General features: G+C 55.2%; 2 protein-coding genes across 3 annotated transcripts in view; both read right to left on the bottom strand.

Annotated features, from left to right (window-relative positions):
• Positions 1 to 329: 329 nt before the first annotated feature.
• Positions 330 to 6,458, bottom strand: LRRC14B (leucine rich repeat containing 14B). 2 transcript variants are annotated; one of them, XR_004423471.1, is made up of 3 exons: positions 4,347 to 6,458; positions 695 to 2,084; positions 330 to 603 (listed from the first exon to the last, which is right to left on the bottom strand). XR_004423471.1 is itself a non-coding variant. In XM_033109889.1 (2 exons), exons 1-2 carry the CDS (start codon positions 5,234 to 5,236, stop codon positions 1,439 to 1,441), a joined length of 1,536 nt encoding a protein of 511 aa, XP_032965780.1. In that variant the 5' UTR covers positions 5,237 to 6,458; the 3' UTR covers positions 663 to 1,438. The 2 variants fall into 2 exon arrangements, 1 of the variants encoding a protein (XP_032965780.1); XM_033109889.1 differs by lacking the exon at positions 330 to 603 and having other exon boundaries at positions 663 to 2,084.
• A 2,264-nt stretch (positions 6,459 to 8,722) lies between these two features.
• Positions 8,723 to 27,366, bottom strand: part of PLEKHG4B (pleckstrin homology and RhoGEF domain containing G4B) — a 70,590-nt gene continuing 51,946 nt past the window's right edge. Inside the window, 15 exon segments of the mRNA XM_033110841.1 lie at positions 8,723 to 8,976; positions 9,186 to 9,302; positions 10,569 to 10,749; positions 11,401 to 11,571; positions 12,428 to 12,658; positions 12,931 to 13,020; positions 13,977 to 14,229; positions 16,463 to 17,199; positions 17,888 to 18,052; positions 18,124 to 18,237; positions 21,690 to 21,828; positions 22,261 to 22,403; positions 22,987 to 23,085; positions 23,425 to 23,541; positions 25,343 to 25,429. Coding sequence (XP_032966732.1) covers positions 8,723 to 8,976; positions 9,186 to 9,302; positions 10,569 to 10,749; positions 11,401 to 11,571; positions 12,428 to 12,658; positions 12,931 to 13,020; positions 13,977 to 14,229; positions 16,463 to 17,199; positions 17,888 to 18,052; positions 18,124 to 18,237; positions 21,690 to 21,828; positions 22,261 to 22,403; positions 22,987 to 23,085; positions 23,425 to 23,541; positions 25,343 to 25,429 — 2,898 coding nt within the window.

Raw genomic sequence — 27,366 nt, 5'->3', positions numbered from 1 at the left:
GAATTCCACAGACAAAAATGCTGGAAGCACCTCTGCTGTTCGGTTAGAATCAAATAATTTCAAAATCCCACCCTGTACCTACACTCTTCCCAAGAGCCTCGGACATATAGCAAACTCCACGTGTGGACTCTCCCAGCATGGGGGACCAAGCTGTGCAGAGCTGACGATCAGGAGAGCCACAAGGCACCACTCCCCCACCCCACCCCAACCCCTGCTCCCACCCACTGAGGGAGGAAGGTACCGCCCTCAGCACGCTGACCTGAGAAGGCTCTCACTCTGGGCACCCACACTCCAGGGGCCTCACTGCATTGTGGGAGAAAAGCAAGGGACATATCTAGGGGTGGGGTTGGGAGCACCTGGGTGGGGACACACCTGGGGAGGGGTTGGGAGCACCAGGGTGGGGACACACATGGGGAGGGGTTGGAAGCACCTGGGTGAGGACACACCTGGGGAAGGCTGCATGGAGTGAGACCCCAGGGCTGTGTCTGATCACGCAGTGATGCAAACCGTCAGGGAGTGCTGATGGCCGTGGCAGGAGGGTTTGTCCAGATCAAGCACTAGCTTGTGTCCTGAGAAACTGTTTTATTTTCAGACTTCTGGTTCCTTTAAAAATTTAGCATTGCACTGAAATTAAAACCACATCTGAACAAGCCACACTTCTGTTTTATTTGTGTTTAATTGTTGTAATACTCACCTCTGCACAAAAGAGGGACTTGAGTCCCCTTTCTCTCAGGCACCAGGAGCTCCCTGGTCCAGTGGGGAATCTGATGGAGGCAGGGGCGGTTCCCACAGTGACAGTGGCCCTCCCCACCTCTGCTATGCTTGTATCCCCCGACTCTCTTCCCCGCGCTCTCTGGCTTAGTCAGCGGGAGCAGAGTGAGCCTGCTCACGCCCTCAGAAGCGGATAGAAGCCATTAGCTGAAGCCCATGTTCCATGCTAGACTGGCCTTTGTAAATATTCAAACAGAGGTCACCTTGGTCACCTTGTAAGTGGCACTGCCTACAACTGGGAGGGAGGGACAGACAGCACAGCCCCCTGCTCTTCATTTTCACTCTCTTCCCACTTGGTTGTTTTCCTGTCATCTGTTCTACAACATGTTCTCTCACTTCTTCCCGCCAGCCTGACATCCTGCTCCTGCCACCTCCTCTTGGCTCCCACTGCCGCCTGCACCTCCCACGCAGCCCTGCGGGCACCATGACCACAACAGCCGCTCGGGTTCTCCGGTGCTTCTCTGTGCCACCCGGTGGGGGTGCTTCTGCCAATCCTTGGGCACTTTCCACTCCAGCAGGCCCTTGTGATCTGACACAAAAGTGGCCTCAGGCCTCCTCGCCTGGAAGGCAGGGAGTCCTCGCCTCCAGAGCCTAAAAGATGTAGGGAACAATTTTCACTAAGAGATGCTTTGCAGACGGTGGTGAGGGCATGAGCTGCCACCCAAGCCTACTCCATCTGTCTCAGGGCCTGGGAGAAGTTTTCCAGGGCAGTCTTGAAAGCCTGCAGCAAGAAAGCTCCAAGTTCATTGCTTGTTTCCTGAATGTCTGGGTCGAAACTTCCGAAGACTGGGGTGGAGACCTGCATGTCCTCCCGGCCAGCCCGCAGCAGCACGCCGCGCAGGTCCTCGGCGATAGCGTCGTATTTCTGCCGGTCGAACTTGGACGCAGCCAGCTCGTCCTGGGGGTAGGCGGTGCCCTCGGGGTAGCAGTCGGTGGGCACAGGGAACTCCACCCAGCACAGCCGGGGCAGCTCACAGAGAGCCTCAAAGAGGCACCGGAGGGCACGGGCGGACAGGGGGTTGCCCAGGAAGCGCAGCTCCTGCAGCTGGCGACAGGCGCCCAGGGCCAGGACCAGCATGCTCACCTGGCCGTCGGTGATGCTGCACTCCTCCAGGGTAAGAACCCTCAGCGTCTGTGCCGCGCGGCCCAGCAGCCGTGAGAAGGTCGAGGGGAACAGGCTGAGCAGACTGTGCCCGCTGAGGTCCAGCACCTCCAGGTGGGCGGCATGGGTGCCGTCTGCCAGGAAGGCCATGTCCGCGTGGTTCAGGGAGCAGTTGGCCAGATCCAGCGCTCTCAGTGGGGTCCTTAGAGGGCTGCAAGACGGGGGTGGGGAAAATACCACAAGTGAGAGGGGGCCCAGCCAGGAGCTCTGGGCAATTAGGTGAATTCTGTCTCGGGACCGCAGACCTGCTGCAGGGCCCAATCCACCCACCACCTGATTTCGTTCACCCGGAAAGCTGAAATGATTTTCATGTTTTTAGGTAGTTGAACAAATCAGAAAAATGATACATAATACTTTATGACATGGGAAAATTATATGAAATTCAAGTTTCAGTGTCCACGAGTAAAACGTCGTTGGGACACAGCCAGGCTCGCTCATTGACGTACTGTCTGTGGCAGCTTTGGGGCTGAAAAGGCAGAACTGCGTCCTGGAGACAGTGGTGTGACTGCCCTAGCGAACAGTTCACTTTACCCAAAGGCCCCTCTGGCCTTTGTCCTCGGCCCAGACAAGGAGAAATCTGTTTTGTTTGTGTCCCTAAAGAGAATGGCAGTTCACATGTTTGCTGTGGGGCAGTGAGACACATGGGAACTGGCAGGAAATGAAACACCCTGGTTCCGTCTAAGTGAGGAGTCGAAGCCACACAAGTTTAGGGACGGGAATGGCCCTGGGGACATGCAGACCAGCCTTAGCATTGCCTGTCACCTAAAAGACCCTCTGGTTCTGAAGGAGATGGTGTAGGTGGCCCTGCACCACAAACGCACAGCGGGGTGAGACCCTGCTCTGGCCAGTGGTTCTCAAAGTCAGGGAGAGCACCCACACTCCCCCAGGACACTCGGCTGGGGCCTGGGGTCATCTGACTGAGCACAGAACACATGGGGTCCTGCTCTCTGCCCCCACCCATCCTTCTGCTGAGGCTGCCTCCCCCCGCTGCCTCCCCCCGCTGCCCACAGCTGAGTGCTCACTGCCTACCCCAGAGTGTGCCCTCTGCTCCCTCACCTGGCTCTGTGGGTGGCAGTTGCTCAGCCCTGAGCTGGGGCTCTGTGCCTAAATCATGGTGAAGGTTTTATGTCCATTTCCCTCATGCCACATCCATCCACAGGACATCCTGTCAATTCTCCCTCATACCTGATCCTAGCCCCAGTCCTCTCCCATCTGGACTTGGCAGGGCCTCCTACGTCTGGAAAAGGGCCAACAGAGCAGGCTTGACTGCCAACCTTGGGAGGCCTGCAACAAGGCTTAGATTTGGGGAGAGTCCCACCACCCAATTGGTGGGTGGTCCCTGGCCCTAGATGATTTGTACAAACAGCGTGATTTATGCAGGTCACCTGCTTCCTTCTGGGGTCTGGGTCTTGGTGTGCGCCCAGCCGAGAAGCCCACCGACGAGCTCCCAGAAGACACCCTGGGCATGGGTGTCTAACCAGCTCCTGGTATATGGCAACTACACACGTCAGCAGGACTTGGTGCTAGGGGAGGATTCCACTGGGAGGGGGCCCAGGAGCTCCTGCCTGGACCTCCAGACTCCCCCCCGCCATGGCTTTTCCCTTTGTGGATGGTGCTCTGTGTCCTTTCTCTGTAATAAATCACAGCCGTGAGGAAGACTGTATGCTGAGTCTCCTAGGAACCACCAAACCTCAGCGGTTTTAGGGGCGGACACCTACGTGGGTCTCCCCGCCCCTCCATCCAGCTGTGTTGTGTGGGCCAATGAGGTCAGAGTGACTGTTGTAAGCAGGATGGAGCACACCACGTTTCTGCTCAGAACCACAAAGGCTTAGCCCTCCCTTCTTCCCTCCATTTCCCACTGACTAACACCCCCCCCCCCCGACCCACCCATCCTCTCCGGGCTGAGTGCTGGTTCTGCCACATCCCAACTAGGCCCTTGGCACCTGGGTTTCCTGGCCTAGATTGCTCTCCCCAGGCTATTGAGCCGAGACTGTTCCTCAGTGTCAGATGGAACTTCAGGAGCAGCCTTCCCTGACACTCCACGCCTGGACCTCCAGGGGCAACCTTGAGGTGAGCTTGTCTTCAGCCAGTGTTGGGGCAATTAGTTACAGTAGCAGGTAATTCATACAATATAATATAGTTACTTCTGTGTTATTGGTTTGGTAATTAGGAATTTTCTCTTTTGCCTACTAACTGAAAACAGTCCCCCGTGAGTTCCCAGCTTCACCCTCCCCCCCAATCTGTCCCCTCCTGCTGCTCTGGGTCTCTTGTAAGTCACTGGTCCCATTACTATTATGCAGCGCTTGGTGCATCTTAGGCCCCAGGAGGGCACCTGTCGCCCTGACCCAGGTGAGGGGCTGTGAGCAGAGACTGGCCCACCCCGCTCACCTCCATCTGGTCACCCCAGACTCACCCGAGCAGTTTCTGGATCTTCCCGGTAAGAGTGGAGAAAGCCACGCTCAGCTCGGTAAGCTGGGTCATCTGGCTGAGCTCCCAGGAGATGGAGGTGAGGAGAGGGTCCTCGCTGTTGGCGGCTGGGGTGCAGGCCGGGGGAGCGTCGAAGGCCTTGGCCGGCAGGGTGAGCGAGGCCAGCTGGGGGAAGCGCACCTGGGCCAGCAGCTGTTGCACGTGGCCCGCGTGCAGCCGCACGTTGTGCACCACCTGCAGCTTGCGCAGCTCGCCCGGCCCGGCCAGACGCAGCACCTGCAGGAGCTGGGAGGGGCCCAGGCTGTCTGCGCGGAAGGACAGGCAGTGCACGCGCAGTGGGGCGGGGCCCGCCGGCGCCAGGGCGCGCACCACCGCCTGGAAGTTGCGCTCAGTGACGAAGAGATCCGCGATCACCTTGACCGGGCGCGGGGCCGCGACGGCGCCCACCTGCAGCTCGCAGCAGGTCCTGGCCAGCAGCTCGGTGCGGCCCCACCTGCCCAGCACCCTCCCGCAAGGGCACTGCGGCACCTGAACATCGCGGACTCCCGTGAGGTCGGCCACCTGCAGCCGCTGCCTGCCCCTGCGCTGGAGCACGTGGTCGGCCAGGCCCCTCACACAGGCCTCCAGGCAGGCCCGGCAGGCGCGGGCCCGCAGGTCGTCCCCATGGTCGGTGCTCGGGCCGAGCAGCGCCCCCAGCCGGAACTCCTCCAGCGGCCAGCGCTCCAGCAGCAGTCGGATCACCTCCGCCCGCTCCAGCAAGTAGCTGGCTTTGAACAGGAGCGGGTAGAGGTTGTGGGCCACGCTGTCCAGGCCCTGCAGAGCCACCTGGGGGTGGGACACCAGGGCTTCAGCAGAAGCAAAGCGTAGCGACCTCATGGTGTCCGCCTGCGGTGGCTAAGGCAGGGTAGTGTTGTCCGCTTGTGATTCTAACACACGTGTGTGCCCCCTCCTCGCCTATTTTGAGCTGCAGCTGCCTTTGGAAGGGAGGTGAGGAGCCAGCCCTGTGGTCATCTGACGGCTATTTTGGTCCCGCCTGCCCCTTTGGCTCTGGGTGAGGTGTCTGGCAGTGGCCGGATGTCCTTGGGAGCTCAGCTGGTGAAAGCGGAGCTGAGTGGTGGCCGCACTTGGGAGCTACAGTGAGCCTGTCCTGGGGCGGCCTCCTTGGATGGAGCAGGTCTGCCCCAGCTCTCAGCCTGTTCCCAGTCAGAGGAGCAGAGAACAAGGTCTAACTTGGGCTGACAGACCTTTCACAGGAGCTCTGAGGTCCGAAGGCCCCCGTGCCTTTTGTCTGGGGTAGGGTAGTGGTGCCAGGAATGGGGGTGGGCACCTCTGACAACTGTTCCCTGATTTTAAGACAAATAATGCCAGCCCCGTGAGGTGTTGATACTTTGCTTCATCCCAGGTCTTCCTTTATCCTCCCCAAGGGACCAGGACAGCCTCCCCACTTTCACGGGAGGGAGCCATGGCCGGAGTGAGCTGGGAGGACATGCAGGTGGTCCCTTGTGAGCCGGCTTGACAGCAGCTGGCAGAGGTGGGGCATCTAGCTGAGCTCCGCCTGCCCCTGGTGGCATCCTCAGGACCCAGGGAGCCCCAGGCTGGATGGAAGGCCTTGGGAGCTAGGGTGCCTCCTGGCGTGAGGTCCAGCGAGTCACTCTGAAGGGTGGCAGAACACACTGCCCCAAACGTGCCCCTTTGGTTTAGGGTTAGTTTGAGCTAAAGGCATTTGACCTCCTGTTCTCTTCCTGAACCCAGGAGCTGAGTCCCACATGTAGGTCACCCTCAGGGCACCATGAGGAATGGGGTCAGGCGAAGAGAATTCTGAGCAAACAGACCTGCTCAGTAGCTCATCTTTCTTCAGTCTGCCCACGTGTTCAGTTCCTTTGCCACAATCACTTCTTGCTCAACTCAGCAGAGAAATGCTTAGGCCTACCCACTTCATTTCCTGAGGACTCCAATGTCCCCTAAACTTACATTAAATGAAGTCCGTTTGCTTTTCTCTTGTGAACAGTCTTTTGTTACAGAGCCATAGGCAGAAACGAAGAGGGCTGGAGAAACTCCGTGCAGTGCCGACCAGTGGCTGTTAAATGACCGGGTGACCCATCCCTCCCCCTTTCCCCCAGACATCTCCATTATTTGAGGCTGGGCTGGAGCAGTCAGCTCACAGGCCACTTGGACTAGCACTGGTCTGGGAGGGTCACGACTGGGATAGAGACAGAGACACAGAGAGAAAGAACAAAAGGGCAGTGGAAGGGGGGGAGCTGACGGCCACAGGATGTGCCGGGATGTGGGCGTGGGGGTGGAGGGTGCTGGCCCTCCGAAAGTGTCTTGTTGGGCAGCTGTCCCTTCTGAGCCAGTGCGGGGTGGCTAGGAGATGTCGGCTCCCCGGGTGGGATGCGGCACTAGGTGTCAGGCAGAGTGTGTATGTGAGGCAGTGCGACATCACCAGAGGGCACTCGGTGTGGACATGGTCCCAGAGTGAGGTCCTCTGTCCCAGCCGCGTCCTCAAGTCGCAGGAGCTGGGCTTCCTGGTGACCAGTGCAGATGTCCCTGGACGCAACACACCTAGTAGAAAAATGCGACCATGTGGCAGAAACACATCCCATTTATTTTTGTTCCTAAAGTTTGGGACAAGTCAGCACTGAAAAAAGTACCCAAACAGTTTACATGGCCGGCAAATCACCAAGGCGGGTCCGTGGCCCTGGTCTCCTGGGGGCAAGATGCCTGATTAGGAAGCTTGGTCAGGGTGTGCCATGTCCCCAGGCCGTCCGTGCTTCTCATTCTCCTCATCTGGTGACAGTGGTCCTCTCGGGCACTGTCCACACCCACAGGACCCCCCAGCACAAGCTCCTCAGGCCTCCAAGGCCAGCTGCTGTGCCCCTGCCCAACCTGGGGTCCACCTGGGAAGCAGGGCGTGTGGCCTTGTCCCAGCCTCACAGGTGGTGACCGGTGGCCCCTGAGCCAAACTCTAGCACCGCTCCACTGACACCATGTCTTGTTAAAAGGAAACAGAACTGAGATTCCAGTCGTACTTGCCCCACGTCTGTGATGCACCTTGGTGAGGCCCCACCTGGGGGCAGTCCCCATGGCCCCATTACCTGGAAGGTAAGGAACACGGTCCCAGAGGGCTCAGCCTGCTCTGAGGCCCACGCCTGCCTGGGCCTCCGCACAGGGTACCCAGGGCGCGTCCCTGAACCTTCCCAAGAGGAACCCGCAGCTCGATGGAGGCCAGTTCACTGCAACCGTGAGTGCCACCGTTCTGAGACCCCATGCGAGAGGCCCAGGAGACTGGGTGGCTGGCAAGACCTGCCCAAGGGGTGCTGGGTTGCTGTCCATCAGAGCCCCCACAGGGCTGGCAGTCAACAGAGGCGGTTTCCACTTCAGATGCTTCCTGCTGACGTGTCAAGCTCACTAACATTTTCTCCTGTCACCCCATCCAGTGTCGTTTTCAGCGCAGATACCATAGTTTTCAGCTGGTGTTTTCGTATCCTCTATGCCATTACGTAGCTTTTTAGGACATCAGGAACAGTTATAACAATGGTTGGGATGCCACGGGCAATGATTCCAACACCCATGTCAGCTCTGGGCTGATTCTGCCTGATTATTCTCTTCTGGTTTGTTTCCTGCTTCTCCGCTTGCCTTTTACTGACTGGACGTCAATGTAAACTGACCTTGCTGGGTGCGGTAGGCTTTTGGGACCCTGGAGACCTCTGTGAGCTTTGGTCCTGGAGGTAGCCAGGTCACCTGGGTGCAGTTGGGTGCTGCCGGGCCTTTTCCATGACTTGGTGGGTGGTCGGGGTCACTGCTCACCGGAATGCTCCCATCTCCCGAGGATGTAAACCGTCCCGCTGCTGAGAACAGGCGCCCCCGTGTGTGCCAAGTGTTCTCCAGTCCCTGCAGGGTCTTCAGCTCTGGGCTCCACACTCACTGTGCTGATCAGTACTCTGCTACTTTCGGAAGGGGACCCACCTGTCAGGCTCCCGCGGCCTCTGGCTCCCTGTGCTGTGAGGCCTGCCTCCATAGCCAGCCCCCTTGGGGAACTGCTGTGCCATGGCCAGGGCACCCAGGCAGACACCAAGGCAGCCACGGGGCTCGTACCACCTTCCCGCCTCCAGGGTCACTGTCCTTTGTTGCTGGATATGCTGTGTCTTGAAATCTCTCATTTCATGTATTTTATCTGGTTTTATTTTTTTATTATTATTTGGTTTGTTGTAAATCTGTTCCTTGCTACTACTTCATCTTGCATAGAAGTGGAAGGTTTTCTTTTTAATAAAATAAAATAGTTTATTTGGAAACGTTGGAAGCCAACAAATTCAAGTGAAGTAAGTGATATGGGCAGTGGCCCCACCCTCACCGGTCGCAGGTCTAGGTGCACTCACGCAGCGGAGGCCGGGAACCCGGCTCCTACTCCAGCTCGTCCTCCTCGATGCAGGTGTGAGCACCGTGGGGCCAGGGGCAGTAGGCGGGTCCCCCGAGGGCTGGGCCACCGGGCACACGCAAGGCGGAGGACTGGCTACTGGAGGAGGAGGTGCTGCTGTCCGAGATGGTGGAGTGTGGTCTCTTGGAGGGGGCGGTGTGGTTACAGGAGGCCACAGCTGTGGATGCTCGGGCTCTCGACTCTGGAAGGGGACAGAAATCAAGTAGGTCTGGCCTCTGTCCCACAAGTGCAGCGTAGACGCAGAACTGGGCAGGGCCGTCTGGAAGACAGGCCGGGTTCCTCAGCCTGTGCTTGTGGCAAGCACCATGGGGCCGCCACCCGTCCCGCCTGCCGTGGTGGTCCCCAGGGCCCCGGCTGGGCAGAGTGAGGCGAGGGCCGTGGTCACCCCACCTGTTCCTTTCATGATGTACTTGACGGCCCGGTCACTTATGGCTGCGTCACTGGCCTTGATGTCTTGGAACGGTTTGCTACCTAACCCCATGGATACCATTTCTTGCATCCTGAGTTCTGAAAGAGAAGAATGAAGGACACTTTTCCAAGTCTCCCCTTGGGTGTAATACATGCTCGACTGTCAGTCCAGACCAGGAGCATGTAAGGGCCATGCCCTGCTTCCCAGAGTGTAGCCGGACGACCATGGTGCTGGCTGGGGGTCCCAGTCGAGCACATGCTTCTGATCTAGCCTTATGGTGACCTCTCGGGGAGCCCCAGGAGTCAACCACGCAAAGGGAAGACATGAGGCCTCAGAAACATGGTTTCCAAGTTGGGAGGGAGGGGAGGGCTCCCTGTCTGCTGGTGAAGGGGGTTGAGCTGAGCAGCACGTATGGCTTCAAGCAGGGGACAGAGGTAGATGGCCACAAGAAGGACAAACTGACAGGTCTGTGTGTCTCTGAATACTGAGAGATCTAAGTACAGGGTGAGGGTCTGAGAATGAATTCGATGTTGGTAAAACTAGAAAAGGGGAAAAATGATTATAGTAGGTGGGAAGAAATAAGGAGGGGCAGAGAGACTGGGGAGGGGTCGGGGAACAGCCCTGGAGCCTCCTGCTCGTCAGGGCTGGCTGCACTCCAAGACCATTGAAAAGCCACTGAGCACCTTGCACAGAGCTGCCCTGTGCAAGAGCAGCACACATACATGTGCGCTTGTTCACACGTGTAGGGTGTCCTATGCATTGAGGGCGGCGGTAGTGGGGGCTGTGGGGCATTCTGGTGACAGGCCAAGGCTCTGGCCTGGGTGCAGCCACTGCGGGCACAGGTGGTTGTTTGTTCGGACGCTGGAGCCCTTTGGCCTCCTCAGGCCTGGGGGTCAGAGGTGCCACAGCAGGGCAGGTGGGAGGGCTCACCATTAAGGTGGCATTTGTAGCGACCAGACTAGATGAAGTGCCACCTTCTAGTGTAGACAGAGGCGTCCCAGTGACTACATCAGGGCAGAGGAGGGGCCAAGGGAGCGACACCCAGGAAGAAGCCGGGGGGTTCCCAGTGGCAGAGACAAGGTACCCTATGGAGGAGGGGCTCGTGCCTGCGGGGAGATCACAGGCTGGCCACCAGCCCAACGTAGGTCAGGAGGCCCTGCCAAGCAGGGCAGGCAGAGCTGACCCCACGGGCCCAGGGAGTCATGGCACCTGCAGTGTGGGCCAGGGTCTCATTTATGTTCGTCCTATGTACGTGTCTGTGTGCTGACGGGGGGACCCAGGCACGTCCTGGCTGAGTGGTGCAGAGGGGTGTCCTGCCCCCGCCCCTGCCTCCTCTAGTCCCTTCTGGTCCCCGCTGCCCTCACCTCTGTTCCTCAGAGCCTGCTGCCACAGGATCTTCCCTATCACGTCGGTCCAAGCGGCCTTGACCTCTGCAGAGCTCGCCTGCAGGATGTAGGTGTCCTGGGCCTTCCGCCGCCTTCGGAACCAGATCTCAAACCTCAAGCCGCTGTCCCCAACGTTCTCCGTCATCCCAATGTCAGCCGTCTGCAGTCACAGCACCGGAGGGAACCACAGAGCCGTTCTCTGAGCAGCTGGCTGCTTTCGTGCTGACCCTCTGCCCCCAACGCCTCAGCACTAGAGGCCCCTTTGGTCAGACCCCAACGGAGTGGACGAGGTTGGGGGCACGGGACAGGACGCACGGGGTTTCTGCCCCGTCCACACTGGCTCCCTCTTGGGGCCTATTTGCCCACTGGAGAAATGAGGGCGGGACTGGCAGGTTTTGTGGTGCCCTGTGCAGTCACACACTGGGTGGGATCACACACAAGGTCACACCTCTGATGGGTTCCTTGGTGCTGGCAGGTAAGGGGTTCGGGGTGTGGGCTCCTCTGAGGAGCCCAGAGGCTCTTCCCCCTCAGAGCCTCCTTCAGGGGCAGGTGGGCCACACCGGGGACCTGCCAAGGTCGGGGGCGGGGGGCCTTTCGGGTTCGCTTTTATAAAAATCCAAAATGAGATGAGAGATTGAGGAGACATTTGTTGTCCAGCCACTGAACTGGCATGCGGAACTGGAAAGGACGTGGAACTGGAAAGGATATGTCTCTGGCAGCTGTGGGAGGACTGAGGCTTTCAGAGTTCAGCCACAGCACAGGAGAACACGCATGGCTTGTGGCCCCAGGACCAGCCTGACGCCAGCGTTACCTTGAAGGACTGCTTGTACGTGTAGATGTCATAGCCACCGTCCACCTTTTTGGTCTTGCTGAACAGGATGAGGTCGTCAAAGAGGAAGACGTGCCTCAGGTACTTCTTCCGTCCACAGCAAATGGTGAACTCGTCCCTGCATCTCAGCTGACCCTGCTCCTTCAAATTCACCTGCGGACGCAGCAAGCCTCCCTCAGGACCGCTGGGTCTGGTCTGCCCGCCCTGACTGCCAAAGGGAACAGCAGCTGGAGGCTGAGTCAGCACCAAAGGCCAACGGCCCGACCGTCACACCTACATGCGAGGCCTCCACAAACCGCCCCCAGCACAGGTTCCCAGAGCTTCTGGGCTGGTGAGCACCCGGAGCCTGGAGAGCGTGGACTCTCTGTGCTCTCCGCACACCTGGTCCTATGCGTTCCCTCCAACCAGCTCCTTCCTGAGTGTCCTTTACAGTAAACCCGGGGACTAGGTGAAGGAATGCTCTCTGAGCTCTGTGAGCTGGTCCAGTAAATTAATGAAACCTGGGAGAGGTCATGGGGACCTCCATGTATAGCCAGTTGGTCAGAAGCACAGGTGACAACCTGGACTTGTGACTGGCATCTGAAGGGCTGGAGGTAGTGTCATGGGACTGAGGCCTAAACCTGCAGGGCTTGCCGCCATCATAGGGGACACGGTATCAAGAGTGAGCATAATTGCAGGACACCTGCCAGTGTTTGAGAATTGCTTGCATGTGTGGAAAACCCCCGTCCACTGGAGTTGGGTGCAGAACCCTTAGGGTGGGGGTCCCTCGTGCCCACGTCCCTGCTCGCTCGTCTTCACAGCAGTTACAGCGATGGGGGAGTGGACGCAGCCTCGACCCTGAAGACACCAGCCGGGGAGGGCACGTGCATCCGGTGGTTTTAAAACATCCTTGGGCTGCCCGCGGCTCCCCCAGCTGCTGCTCCAAAGCTGGGCTCCAAGTCCCTCTCCACTCCCCGCCCCCCTCGGTGGGGACGTCCTTACCCAGGCTGCAGGGCCCTGGGATACTCACGTCACAGCCGCGCACAGCGTCCATGGCCAGCAGGTCGTTGCCGTGACGCAGCTGGGAGCGGACCACATCCTGGGCGGCCCGCAGCTCGGCCAGCTGTGGCTCACAGGTGGGCCAGCGCCCGGCCTCCCGGACCAGGTCCTGCAGCAGCAGTGCGTACTTGCCCATGCGCTGCACAGGCTTCAGCAGGTACGAGGCCAGGTCCATCTTGTCCCCCAGCGCCCGCTGCTTGTCCTGCAAGGCCGGGCGAGGGTTAGTGGGGCACGGGTCAGCAGGACCGGGCCAGGGGCAAGGGTCGATGGGGTGGGGCCGGGCCAGGGGCAAGGGTCGGAGGGGCAAGGGTCAGGGGAGCAGGGTCAGCAGGGCGAGGGTCAGCCGGGGCTGAGCCAGAAGTGAGGGTCAATAGGGCGAGGGTCAGCAGGCTGAGGGTCGGTGGGGCGAGGGCCTGCTGGATGAGGGCCGGCGGGGGCCAGGCCAGGGGCATGGCAGGCTGGGCTAGGGGTGACCTTGAAGAAGACGTGGCCGTGGCTGCAGAGCAGAGCGTCAGACCGGGGCTTGTTCTTGCTGTAGAGTGCGTACATGCCAAACTGCTCCTCCTGCAAGGGGCCCTGGTCACAGAAGCCCTGCCACGGCTCTCCCCGCGGCCACGAGGAAAGGACACAGCACTGCATTAGGGACACCTTGGCCTCCCTTCACGGTGGTGCTCTTGGCACCGCCAGGGTTCCCCACTGGTCCTAAGTCAGTTTGGGGGAAGTGGCCCAAGGCCCACTCACAGGGCAGGGCAGGCCTGGGAGGGGCGTGGGGCGCGCTGACTTTTTCATTCCTGGTCAAGAACCAAAGTTGTCTAAATGCTTAAAATCCTCACATTCACTGTTGACATGAAACAGTACAGCGGTTGCACCTGAAAGGAGCCTTAAGCTGAAAAGACAGAACTAGGATTTCTATCATGCAGTGTTTTCTGGTGATTTATTTTAATAATACTGGGGCAAACGGGGCACCTGCCCTCAGCACGAGACCCGGGGTGCCCAGTGTCCACAGCAGTGCTTGGTGGCACTTGTGGAAGGGATCTGCTTTTCATAGTGAATTAGGGACCCCGCTGGGGAGGGTGTTGAGGAGGCTGAGCAAAGACAAGGCAGCTCCTCGCGCTCGTCTGTGCCTCTCAGGTGCGTCCGCCAGGTCCCACAGGCTCTCTGCGACTGCCTGGAGGTGAGCCAGGTGGGCCATGATTTGGGGAGCTGCTTTTGGCCCATGGGCTTGTGGGAGAGGGACGGGTGGTCGCCAGATGCAGCAGCACGATGGTGTAAGCAAAGCCCCAGCGCCCTGCGACTCTCACCAGGGCTGCGGGCAGGTGCCCTGAGTACAGTGTCAGTGCTGCAGGACCTACCTACAGGCTCGACTGTTCTGGGCGCCTTTGTGTTGATGGCTCTGAAGGTGCTGCTGGGATACGCTCCCTAAGCCTGGACCACAGGCTCCCAGGGCCACTCCAGACTCGCCCCCAGTGAGCTGGGCTGGTGTCACCTCTGCCCAGCACAGGGGGACTCAGGGGACTCACGTGTCTCAGGAACCCACGGCCCACGGCCAGGGGGCGGTGCCGGCAACGCTCCAGCTCTGATAGGAAGTGCTGGCGGTGGAAGGTGTGCAATTGCTCCCAATTCCCGAAGATGGTGCCGTGCTCCCCCTGCAGGCCAGGAGGCAGGTCCGCCCTCTCCATCTCTGGAAAATAGTTGTCGATGACGTAGCCTAAGGACCTGACATACTCCCTCTCTGTGGAGATCATCTCGGCCATGATGTGCTGTAGGCGGCTGCTGGAAGACAGAGAGCGCCGGGACGCTGAGGGACACGTGAGGACCTGCACACGTGGATGGAGACGCACGAGTACCCAACACCCTGAGCCTCTCCCTCAGGGCGACCTGGGGCTGTTCCTCTGATGCAGAGGACAGAGAAAGGTGACAGATGCAGGTGAGGGACGTGTGTCAGAACCGTGTCCACGAACCCCTTTGGAAATGGAAAAGCAGACGCCAGCAGGCTCTGACCACAGCGAGTCTGAGGGTTCTCATGTCCACGCAGCCTGACCCCAGCGCCCCACAACCGGGAGCCCTGAGCCAGGAAGCTGTGCAGGAGATTTATGAGAAAATGGTGGCTGCACCTGACTACTAACCTATCAGGAGGCATTTCTGAAAGAGCAGCTTACCACTGCAGTGACATCTGACCCAGGGGCTGAGGAAAAGTGGCTGGAGCATAAGGCGCCAGAGCTGGGCCTCGAGGCCCAGGACAGCAGGGGGTGGCAGCAGTGACCTCCTCCCTGCTGCCCAGGGCTCCTGAGGCTCCTGCCGGTGTGCGGGTCTTGGCGTGCACGTGTCACCAATCCACTGCATTGTCAAAGACACTCATCAGGGCACCAAGAAGCGGTCTGCTGGTGACCTGGGGTCCCACCCACAAATAACGGGGAACTCTGCTTCTCTTCCCGATTTGATAGCATCTTACTGGCAGCTTTCTTAAATTACTCAATAGTAATGACATTCGTGGGGGTTTGCAAATTTTCTCTGCCATTATTTGCCTGTTTTTGTTTTTTGGAAAAAAATTGAAAGAAACTAATGATGGAAACTACACCATGCTCAGAAATGCTCCCAACTCCATCCCATTGGCTGCAGACCTGGGGAATGTGACCCTTTCTACCCCCATGCAATGGGTTTTACAAATGCTTAATGTTCCTAAGGCAGCTGGCTGGGGGCCTGGGGCGGTGTCCCCGAACACCACAGCACCCACAGCACTGGCCACTGGGAAGCCCCACCCCCCACCCCGCATCAGCACTCACAGAAAACAAGAGTCCTCCTTAAATACTCAGAAAGGAAATAAAAACTAGAGTGGTCTGGGGATTTGGACCAAATTCAATGGAAACTGACTCATGAGGCCATAATAGTTAGAAATGTATGGGGAAATGACTGTTGGCCAGGTGACAGGAGCTCCCTCTGGACACCTAGCAAGTCTGGGTTTTCAGGAAAGACGGGTCTGGTTTACTGCTGTCCCCACCCCGAGCCCTGGGCCTGGCGTCTGAAGAGGACTCACTCCCTTCTGGGTGTGCGGTGGGATCCCCGCTCCCAGACCTTGGGGTGGTAAATGGTGGAAGAGGGCACCTGTCCCCATGGGCAACGGCAGGATGGTTTCCCACAGTTGCTCCTTTCCTGACCCAGGATGTCCACTCTGTGTGACTGGGGACAGCTCTCAGCGCATGGGAGTCCCACCCCTGCGTCCTGCTGCCCTGGAAACTTTTGAGATGAGCTTATTGGAGCCAGGCGTCTTCCCACGGATTCCAGCCACAGGGAAACGGAGCCCTGCGGCTCCCACCCTGGTGAAGTGAAACCTTCCCACCTTGACAAGGGACACTGTAACTGCCCAAGGTTTTGAAATTTAAGCGTGTGTTTCAGGAGAGTATTTTGTAACCATCTCAGAGGCAGAAACACTGGACAACAAACCAGCAGAAAACCGAGGACACCCTCTCCCCTCCACAGGCCATGCCGCTCACTGTGAAAAGGGCAAAAAGCACAGAGATATGGTGACACCAGGCCAGTGTCACCACCTGGCATCGGGGTGGGCAGGGTTCTTGCCACTCTATCTAAACAAGTAATGGAGAGTATCATTTAACAAACATCTTAAAGATTAACACATTAAAATAGACATCTTCACCTGAGCGGTGAACGGGTACACACGTCTTACTTCAACACTTAGAGGCTTTTTCTAAAAGCAATTTCTAAGGGAGTATCTTCACACTGTGGGCTTGACTTGCTCATTGTCATTTTCTATAAACGGGCTCCGTGTCACCAGACCTGGTTGTCTAACCAGCAGGACGGGTTCACCAGTCACCAAGTGCCACGAGAAGGTGTGAACACAAGAGGCAACTGACAACTTGCTCAAGATCACGCACGAGTCTGTCTGACCTGGTGGGACAGCATGGATTCCCTCCTCTGCAGAAGCATGTGTACTGTGCTCTTTGGTCCCCACTGACCGCTAAGCCCAAAGGCTGCAAAGCGTCCACCTCACCTGCCAGCTGGCCTTCTCTGGTCCTCCTCAGAGGGGTGGGTCCTGGAGGAAGAGGACAGGCCCCAGTTCCGAGTGTCCAAAGGGCTCTCAGCATGTGGCCTTGGCGGAGGCTTCTCTGAGGCCACGGTGCTGGTCACCTCCAGGCCTTTGATGAAGACCCCAGTGTGGCCTGGCCAGCGGGAGTCCCTGGGGCTGCCATCCAGCTGCGGAATCTCAAAGCTTTGTGTTCTTTTCATCATTTTTTTCAGGGGATGCTTCCTGGAGTGGGCGATGGGGGCCTGGGGCTCAGAGGAGTCAGCAGAGCTGTCGTCCCGGGCAAGCACACCTGAGGCCAGGTGCACAGCCTCCTGCCCACATAGAGCGGCTTGTCCAGGGAGACGGGGCAGCACTCGGGCCCACTCCGCAGCACGGCCCTCAGGGTCAGTGAGGGGGGTCGAGGACGGCTGGTGGTGCCGTGCCTCAGCCCCGTGGACAAGCTCGTGCCTCGAGGGGCTCCGGTCCAGAGGTGGGGTGCCAGTGCCTGGGGCGGCCTCAGGAAGGGCCTCTTGGAAGCACTGTCGGATCTGCTGGCGCTGCAGCCACAAGGCGTGACACTGCGCCAACACCACCGTGCTCGCCCTGGGGACACTCGCAGAAAACTGCATGGCCTCATGGTGACAGCTCTTCAAACACTCAGCAACCTGCGCTGGGCCCAGGGGTTGTAGACACCCACAGCCACACAGCATACACCCGGTCACCTGTGAAGCAAAGCGGGTGCTCGTCATCAGCGAAGGGCTGTCACGGCCTGATGGCTCTGGCAGGCTCCACCCGACGCGTGTGGCCAATGAATGGCTTGAGTGGACTCAGGTCACCTGAGTCCAGCTTTCCAGGTGCCCAAATCAAGGATCCGGTGCACTGGACAGCAGAGCAGGAGGAAGACGCCCGCCCATGGGGGCAGCTGCAGCCACAGCCCGCGGCTGCCATGGCCGTGCGGCATCTCTGAAATCAGTTGTTCTACATCTCTGCCCGGTGTGGGAGCCTGCATGGCTGTGACCGCAGGACAGAGAAGCCCACCCCTGTCCTGGCCTGCGCTGGCCTTCCCCGACCCACAGATCCTGGCTGCAGGGGCTGAGCTCCTGAGGGCTGCGGCCCGGGGACCCCAACGGCCCGGTAACTCCAGGGAGCCTGTGAGTTCGCAGCTGAGCTGTGGCTGCTCTCGGTGGTTTTTGGCAGTAAGTGGACTGTCATAACTCAGGTGGTAAACAAGCAGGACAGTTCACATGTCCATCTGGCCTATTTGGAACAATAAACAAACTCACATATCAACTGAGAGCGGGGAACGTGGTCTGCCAGGGGTCGGGTCAGCTGTTCCAGCGCTTGGCCCAAGAGTTAAAGGCAAGGCAGCTGGCCATGAAGATTGCAGGATGAACTCAGCTGGTTTCTTACCGTCTCGCGGGACTCCGACGGGCTGGCCCACTGGGCCGGTTCCCTTTCCTGGCCCTCAGCCTGGCCAGCTAGGATGCTCAGATGCGTCCTGAAGTCCTGGCCTGCTTTCCCAGTGTCCTGCGAGTTGTCCTCCCCCAACAGCTGCTGTCCTTTCTGACCACAGTGCTGTAGCCCAGGGAACAAAAGTCAGCACGAGCCAGGCACTCACTGGCCCGAGTAAGGCTGTGTGTACCCACCGTGGGCCTGGGAGGCTCGGCCTGCCGCTCCGGCCGCCACGTGTTGTCATCAACAGAGAGCAGCTCCAAAGGGCCCAGGGACTCTCCTTCCTCTCTTCCAGGGCATGGTTTGATCTGCACAGGAAGAAGTTTCACTGTTAGACGTCTGAGGAGTCTGGCTGTAATACTGGATGACAGGGGAGGCGTGGGACGCAACCCAGGGCTGACAGGGCTCCTTCCTGCGGCCTGAGCTCCCTGTTTTGCTGCTAACACTGTGTCTCACTCGGACGCATCGCAGGAGCCATGCAGCAGTGAGGGTTCAGGTTTGTAACTATGTTCACTGTTTGGGAAAGGAAATGAAGATCACTGAAAAACAGATCCATAACTCTCAGTTTTGAAACTCATCACTATGCTAAATATACCCCAAAAATATTCTCTAGGCTGATGGCGCCTGGACACCCGGGCCGCTGCTTGGGACAGACAGTGGCCCTGCCTGCACCCTCTTGCCTAATGAGTCAAGGCTCTCATTTCAGAGACAAATCCTGTGGCGACCTCACTTGGTTCTCGTGAACACATCAGGGGAAAACACTTCATTTTCATGCTCAGTTCTGGTTGGAGACCAACGCCAGGGACCCTAGGCGTTGATGCCAACAAGAGAGGTTTATTACTAAACACACACCGATCGGCTGTGTCTATGACCACGAGGCTCAGACTTATTGATCCCAGACGGCGGACAGAGGACAGAGGTCAGGGTTCACTCTGTGCACAGTCGTGTGGAAAGACGTCACAATGAAATTTTCACAAGCAAGCCCTGGCGAGCTCAGAGCTGCCAGCGGACAGCTAGGCAGCCGTTCCAACCTTGTGAAAAAGATAAACTCTAGTTGGTTTGAAGATTTAGAGTGAACAAAGTTTTATGATGGAATATATCCGTCGTTCTGTAACCTTTCAGTAGAAAAGGCCATCTAAATCATGAGCAAAGTCAAAGGACAAATTATAAACCAGAGAAAATATCTGTGACATAATCAAAGGGTTAGCAGACATGATACAGTGAAACTATTACAAACAGCAGAGAAATTGGCCAAGTGCAAAAAAAGCAACTAATTAGAGAATATAACCTATAAACGTATGAAGAAAAAGTTCAGCTGCAGCCTAAAATAAAACCCCAGACACAAACGTGGGTGACATGCTGAACCTCACCATCAGGTGGAGAAGCCCTTCTCCAAGGGGCTGAGTAGGGCCACAAGGCAAACATGTGGAAACCTCAGAAACGCGTGCTCGGACCCAGGCCTCCTGGCCTGGGAATCTGTCCTAAGTGAACGGTCACAAGCTGTGGAAAGGCAGTGTAGTGACATTCACAACAGTTACGGCAGGTGGAGCCGGCTGGTAGGACATGTCTCTGGAGACACAGGAGGCAGACAGCCCTCCCTACACAGAGCAGGCCCAGGCAGCTGTGTGCAGCTGAGCTCACTTCTGTAAAAACCTATTTCTTTTCTGATTCTCCCATAGTGTTCATGCATTTCTTGGGTTAAAAAACATTAAACACTATTTATAGGATGGTCCCATTTTTAGGTTGAAGTGTATCTACTTTCGGGTGACAAAGGCAGGTTAAGACACATCCACTTTTGCTCCCTCCTGAAACACTGCTAACATTTCATCAGCAAACTCCTTTAAGGCATGGGGTGGGTGCAGAAGGGCCAGGAAGGAGGGGACAGTGGGAGGGCCTGGGGAGTGCTGAGTAGACAGGAGGCCAGGACAGGGGGGGTGAGCACCATCAAGAAGGGACATTCAGAAAACAAACAAACCCCAGAGAAAGTACAAAAGTCAGAGCAGAAGCAAAAACACTCAGATAGTACTTTAGAAAACAAGATAAAGTTGAGGAAATCGACACTGACAGTAGAACAAACAGCCTGCCATATGGAAAACAACAGGAGAGAAAATGAGAGAACAAGCGGGAAATGTGGAACTCTAGCTCATCACAGACCACCAGGAGGTCCCAGAGCCCAAGGGGTAGCCCCAACCCCCACCCTGTGGTCACCGGGCCAAGTGCCCTGAGGAGACCAGAGGGGGACAGGTGTCCAGTGAGGAAACAGAGGGCCCAGAGCAAGGCCAGGAGCTGATGGGACAAGGAGTCCCGCACTGCATTGTGTGCGCTGAACCACATGACACAGTATCTCGAACCTCGGAAGGACAGTGAAGCTACCGTGACATGTGAAGGCGGAAAAAGCCTTTGTGGATATGCCAGGTCTCACACACTTTCATCCCACCACCCCTTTCTCTGGAAAGTCCTGAGGGATTCTGCTCCAAACAACAAAAGAGGAAAATTGAAGAGTGTAGGGAAGAGCGGGCCCCACAGGACACAGAGCAGAGCCTCCCCCCGCCACACACACACACGTGCAGGATAAAGAGGAGATGCCACAGAACAGAGAAGCTGAAGGAGGAGGCGATCCCACAGGATGTCCCACAGGCCACAGGTGCCCCCATGCAGGGCTCCCCCTTCAGCTTGGGGTGTCCTGAGTCAGCCACGCTCTGGCTGCCACCACCAGGGACCTGGTGAGCTGGCCCACCCGGCTGCACCTGGCCTGGCCCTGGACGTGCTGACATCTGCCCTGGCCCTGCAGCCTGTGTTCACAGCCCACCATGCCTGCTGGCCATCCTGAGGCCCTCTGGCAGCAGTGCGCCTGCCCCTGACTGCCCCAAGGTAATGTGCCAACTCAAGGACACAGACGCTCTTCCCCGGCCCCACCCACACTCCCGGCCGCTCGGGCTCTGTCTTCACACTTTTCACACGGAAATAGTGGTGATAAAATAATAAGGATTTCACTTAAAGTTATGTACAGTCATGTACAGCATAGTGATGTTTCAGTCACCCACAGACTGCATATACGACGGTGGTCCCACACAGTTACAAGACGTGAAAAATCCTACCGCCTGGTGACATCACAGCTGTGGTCACGTCTTAGCTCACCGCACCCCTCACGTGTTTGTGGTGACACAAACCTACTGCGTATTTCTGGTGAAAACACCTACTGCGCTGCCAATCGCATGAAGGAACAGCACATACAGTGACGTGCAGGGCGCGCTGCTTGACAATGGCAATACACGATGGCACTACTGGCGTGTGTGTTCAGTTTTTGTCCTCACTTTACAGTGGACTCTCTACTGAGAGCAGTTTGCTGTGACACAGTGTGCAGGTTACGCCTCAGCAGCCTCCCCCGTGTCGTGATCACATCCTTTCCTCCTGTGCTGGACGGAGTCCCGTGATGTTTTAGGTGGTGACGTGCCGCACAGGCCTGAAGCCCGGGTGTGCAGGTGTGTGTGTTTGTCAGGTGTGTGTGTATGAGCCTGTGTTATTCGTAGACAATATCACCTGACCATGCATTTCTCAGAACGTATCCCTTCTGTTAAGAAGCACATGACTGTACAAGCTTTTGAAAAGCATTTATAGGCACATATATGGCAAAAAGTCTGCATTGTAACATACTAAGTGTTAACATTGGTTATTTCAGGGGTCAGAGTTTTAAAATATTTTTGTCTTTGGCTCCTCTGACTGGAGCACTGACCCAGCCTCCTCCCTCCTGGCCCCTGACCTGGTCACCTCCCTCCTGGAGTGTCCTCAGCTCCCGTAGAGTCTCCAGCTCCTCCAGACACCTGTTGGAGGTGAGGACCAGCCTGTGGACCTCTTCATCCACTTGGTTATACAGCTGGGAGGCAGCTTCAATGGCGTCTCTGGAAAGAGAAGGCAGCTGTCGGGTGTCATGTGCTGATCACTGGTCTGTTCCCAGTCTGTCCCGAGGAATACGCTGTTAGTTACAACCTAGTTAGAAAACACAACTGTACTTTTAGGTCCTTCACGGTTTACAGAAATGGGCCACAATGAGGCCCACGGCCAGCACAGGAACTGGAACATGCTTGTAAGCAGTGACACCCGCCAGCCACAGGCACAGGTGCCTCAGAGGTGACGGAGCACCACAGGACAGAGGGACCTCTGACTGCTGAGTCTCACTGTCATGAGTTCTGACTTCCACTCAAGCATTCAAGGACTTGGCTATTTTTTCCTTAAGAGTCCTCGAATGAGACAAGCTCTGGTCCAGCTCAGCACGTCCACCAGAGGAATGGAGCCACTGCCTGTGATAGAGACGGTCCCAGTGTGACACTCACCGGCCGTCCTCACTAGTGCCATGCTCCTCCCTCCTTAGCCGCGCCAGCACGGTGCCTCCGTCCAGGCGCAGGGTGACCAGCAGTGGGTCCTCCAGGACGCACGTCATCAGAGCCTTGTGCCGTCTGATTAACTCTGCGACCTCCTGAGGGGTGAGAAGACAGTGCACAGAACCCTCCTCCAGGCAGGCCCTCCAGGTCTGACGCTGGCAGGAATGGAAGGTGTGACCATGCCCTGCGGTCACCAGCGGGGTGGCCACACCAGACACGCGGTCCTAGCGGGAGGGGAGGTAGCGGAGCTGCAGATGCTTCAGCCCGGGGAATGGGGAGTCTGAGGTTGAGACTCAAGGGCAGGAACAGAGGGAAGCTGAAAACTTGGCAGCAGGAGAACCGGTGTTTGGACCCCGCACACCCTGGGCACCCATGGGCGTCTCCACACTGTCGGCCCCTCCAGCCAGTCCATCTCTGTATTGTGTGAAGTGCTCACTCCTGCAGCATCACGCATGCTGTGCAGGCACAGCAGCAAATGTGGCCGTCCCATCTCTCTTCTGGGCAGAGGGGGAGGAAGTGGTCCTTTGGAAGCTATATGCTAACTGTAAGGGATTTACAAGCCACAGGGCCTTGGGAATCTCCACTAGGGAAGATGGTGAAACCCAGTATTTATTTTCAAGTCTTGGCTAAACCCACATGTTCCCAGCTACCTGTCAAAATAAAATGCTGAGGACCCACCTGAGCTGTGCTTAGTGGCCTGTGGGTGTTCAGGGAGCGGATGGAATTTTGGAGGAAAGCAATGGCATCCTGGCAGTTAGCGGTGAAGGTCTCCAGCTTCTGTCAAGAGGAGGAGACAAGAAAGACTCACTGTTAGACGCCGATGTGAGCAGCTATGAGTTGCCACATGTAAACCGGTATCCAGCAGTCAGCCTGTCTGCTGTAGTGTCGCCTGGGAACTCGGGGTGTCTGCAGAAGCAGCTCCCTCCCGGCCTGGGGCTGGGTTTCAGTGGCACTCCCAAGCCTGGGCAGCGTGGTTGTCAGAAACAGATGACAGACGGTGGCTGTCAACAGCGTGAGGCTCGGGGTGGGGATGCCCTTCAGCCTGGATTAGAAATATCTGTAAGGAGAAGTCCCAGGTGACAGTGGCACGTGCGGCCTCTGTGAGCTACTCCTTACCCTGCGGAGGCAGATCCAGTCACTGTGGCTATAGGGGAAGGAGCCTTCGAGCTCTGCAGTCAGCTGGGAGCTGTCGACGAGCTGGTGCAGGGCCTTTAGGGAACCCACCACCTCACACTGCCAAGGACAGGGAAAGACTGCTGTAATGGCTCGTTCCCAGAACTGCCACTGCTGGCTTCAGCTGTGCCACCTCGCTGGTGGCATTAGTGGACTGTGTGTGGTTGGATACAGGACCGAGGTGAGAAGAAGTGAAAGGAGAGGACAGCAAAGAGAAATGAAGGAAAGGCCCTAAATAAGGAAAGCCAAAAAAAAGGGGAAACCGGGAACAAAGCCAGGACAAGACGATCGGGGAAGAGGGAAAAGGGGCATGACTTCTGGTATGGCAGAGTTGGCCCTTCTCAGACAAAAGCCCAAACTCCAGCAAAGTGTGACAACCCCCATCTGAAGGCTCTACAGTGGGAACAAAGCCGGGCTTCCTGTGAAGGTGACTGAAATGGATGAAGAAACCCTCATGGCGTGAGCATCCATTTTTGTGGCTTTGGCCTGAAGGCAGGCTGCCGACAGTGACTGGAGTGGGTGAAACTGAGGGGGAAGTGGGCACTCTCAGGCCAAAAGAACCAGAGGACAGAGCCAGGGTGGAAAGTGAAGCTTGAGTCCCACAGGGAGAAAACGGGGAAAGGAACTCCCGGTGTGTGACCTTGACACTGCACCGTGTGTGCACCGGGAGGCAAAAGAACTGAACTGGATCCACGCAGGGGAGGGTTTGCTGTGAGTCGGAACAAGCTGAATTCATGCTAAAACATCACTGTGGAACTTTATAACAGAACCCAGAGTCCTGACAGCCGATTATTCACCATGTCCATAAGACAATCCAGAATTACTTCACACATAAAGAATCAGGAAAATATGACTCGTTCGCCAGGGAAAAGACAATCAAGAGGTCAACCCAGAGAGAGGAGACCCAGAAGTTGGAATCATTAGACAAGCACTTCGAAGCACCTACTGTAACCATGCTCGATGATGAAAAGGAAGAATGCTGGACATTAACGAGAGGACAGGAATCTCAGCAGAGATATAAAAATGTTTTTAAAACCCAATGGAAATTTTATAGCTGCGAAACACAATATGTGAACTAAAAAATTCACTGAACGGGCTTAGTAGATGAATGGAAATGAATGTATGGAGTCAGTGACTTTGAAGATAGATCAGTAGAAACAATGCGATCTGAAGAAGAAAGAGGAAAAATGTTTAAAAAAGATATTCTCAAAGACCTATGAGATGATATCAATATGTGTAAATGAAACTGTAGAAAGAAAGAAGCCAAAGAGGCAGAGAAAAACATCTCAGGAAACAATGACTGGAAACTTTCTAAATTTGGTGATAGACATAAATTTTAAAATTGAAGAAATTCAGCCATACCTAACAGGACAGATATAAAGAAACCAGGCCTATTCACATTGCAGTTGATTTTCTGAGAAGAAAGAGGGGTCCGGAAACAGCTGGAGAAACATGGTACGTTTTCTACAGGTGAACAACAACTTGAGCTACAGTGAACTTTTCATTAGAAAGTACGGAAGCGACAACACGACATCTTTGAAGTGCTGGGAAAACACACATACACACACACAACTACTGTCAAGCCAGAATGCTACATGCAGCAAAAATGTACTTCAAGAAGGAAAACACGTTTTCAGATCAAAGAGAAAGGGAAGGAAAGAGCAGCGGAGGTGGAGACAGATGAGACTTTCAGAGTTCTGATCTCTTGCTGCACAATCCCACGAAAACGGAGGGTCAGAGACAGGTCTCCAGGCTCCTTTGCGGGTGAGACCAGAACATCATAAATTCTTTCCCATGTTCCACTTCACTTAAGTCTGGGCACCACTCAGAGCCACCCCTGACGCTGAGGGTTGGCTATTACCTGAATCGCTGTGTCCTCGTCAGGCCTGAATGCTGATTCCTTATCCACCAAGAGCAAAACACTGTGAATGATTGGGGGAGATGTGCTCTGAAAGAAGTGGAAAAGGGGTGTTAGTTGGCTTTCTAATTATTAACTTCATTAATGGAAGGGTCTGCTTTTGACTGGTGCTATTTCCCAAAGTAACTGGAATGCATGCACTGCAGTGGCCTTTGCTCTGAATGTAAATTCTTGCACTTATGAATTTTTAATGTAAACAGGTGTTTTGGTTGTAATTTAGTATAATAAAATTCAGCCTTTTTAGTGTGTCGTTCTCTAGACTTTGGTATAACTTGTAGTCATGTCACCACCACCACAATCAAGATATAGAACAGTTCCGCACCCTCCTTTGCTGTCAAGTCCCCAGCCCCTGGCAGCCATGACTCTCTGTCTCAACAAACGTGCCTCCCAGACACGGTGTGAACGGACTCAGTGCTGACAGCCATCACATAGCACGGTGCCTCTGAAAGTCATCCACTGTTTGAAGGTCAGTTCAGACTTCACCCTGACTGGATTCCACTACGTGCAGGTGCCAGTTTGTCATCTGCTCAGCCATCGGAGGACATTGGGTTGCTTTATGATTTTGGCAATCATAATTAAAGACACTATAAACACTGCGTGAACATAAATTTTCAGTTCTCTAGGGTGAATATCCAGCAGTGGGATAGCTGGGTCCTATAAGTGTGTTTAGCTTGTGCAGAAACAGCCAATCTGTGTCCCGACTGGCTGCACTGTTTTGCATGTCCAGCAGCGATTCCACACACTTGGATTTTCACGTTTCGTCGTTGTTGTCTCTGTGTGATCTCATCTGGGCTTTAAGGTGCATTTCTCCAATGACTAAATGATGCTGAACATATTTTCATGTGCTTATTTGCCATTCATGCATCTTCTTTGGTGAAGTGTGTTCACATCTTCTGCCCATATTTCATTGGGATGTTTCTTATTACTGAGTTTTTAAACTGTATATAGTCTGGGCATAAATCCTTTATCAGATATGTGTTTTGCAAACATTTTCTCACAGTCTATAGCTTGTATTTTCATTTTAATTAACAGTATATTTTGATTTTTAATTTTGATGAAATCCAATTTATGATTTTTTTCCTTCAGTTAATTATGCTATTGGAGTCATAGGTAAGAAATCTTTGCCTAAACTAAGGTCATGAAAATTTTCTCCTTTGTTTTCTTCTGGTGGTTTTGTGGTTTTTAGATTTTATATGTAGGTCAAGGATCCATTTTAAGTTGTTTTATACATAGTATGAAGTATGTGTAGAGCACTTTTTTCTTTTCTTTTGCATAAAGATGTCCAACTGTCCTAACCTTATTGGTTAAAAAAAAAAAAATCTTATCTTTTGGTGTCCTTTATGACTTTAATCAAACCTTCCTGGTTTCTGTTTGGCAGATTATACTGAGGCAAGATAATTTAGCAATAAAAAGCTTTTATTTACATAGTGCTTCTTCATTCATATTTCCTAAAGCTTTACTTTTTCAGTTTCTTATAGTGACAAACAGGTTTTAGATTTTTCTGTAATCCTTTATTTTGAAATGAATTTAGTGGATGGGCCTCAGAACTAACTGAGGTCTTATTTGTATTATTAAATTCATATTATGTACTTTTATGTATTTTTGTTAAGCGGCTTCTCGTAGATGACATTTCAAAAATATCTGACCAAATAAACCACAGAAAAACCCAAAGGGAAAACCCTCTCTGCTTTCCTATTATTGAAGCCACTTTCTACTTCTCTCACTCAGTTTAGCTAAAGTGTTAAGTCATCATGCAATAAAACTACTGTTCTGTAAAGTGTTTTACGTTATTTTTCGTATATTCCTATGTGAGTGAATTTTTACTATTAGGATTTGTTCTGTTTCAAAGAAAATTAATACTAATTTTCAGATAAGTAAGAAGAGAGTTCATGCTTTCTGACAATTACCCACGTTAGTGGGTAATAGTTCTGTGTTGTGGGTGGGGCAGGGATGCGCAAATTCTTAGG

The sequence above is a fragment of the Rhinolophus ferrumequinum genome, chromosome 7, assembly GCF_004115265.2.
Source record: "Rhinolophus ferrumequinum isolate MPI-CBG mRhiFer1 chromosome 7, mRhiFer1_v1.p, whole genome shotgun sequence".
Classification (NCBI taxonomy): Eukaryota; Metazoa; Chordata; class Mammalia; order Chiroptera; family Rhinolophidae; genus Rhinolophus; species Rhinolophus ferrumequinum.
Note: the sequence above shows the minus strand (reverse complement) of the source record. Positions and strands in the feature narration are given on the sequence as shown.

What these genes read in the sequence shown, in the direction of transcription:
- LRRC14B (XM_033109889.1), bottom strand. Translation starts at nt 5,236, where the DNA reads ATGAGGTCGCTACGCTTTGCTTCTGCTGAAGCCCTGGTGTCCCACCCC. An exon ending in AAGATCCAGAAACTGCTCGG is followed by an intron (nt 2,085 to 4,346) that starts GTGAGTCTGGGG and finishes CCCGTCTTGCAG; the next exon opens with CCCTCTAAGGACCCCACTGA.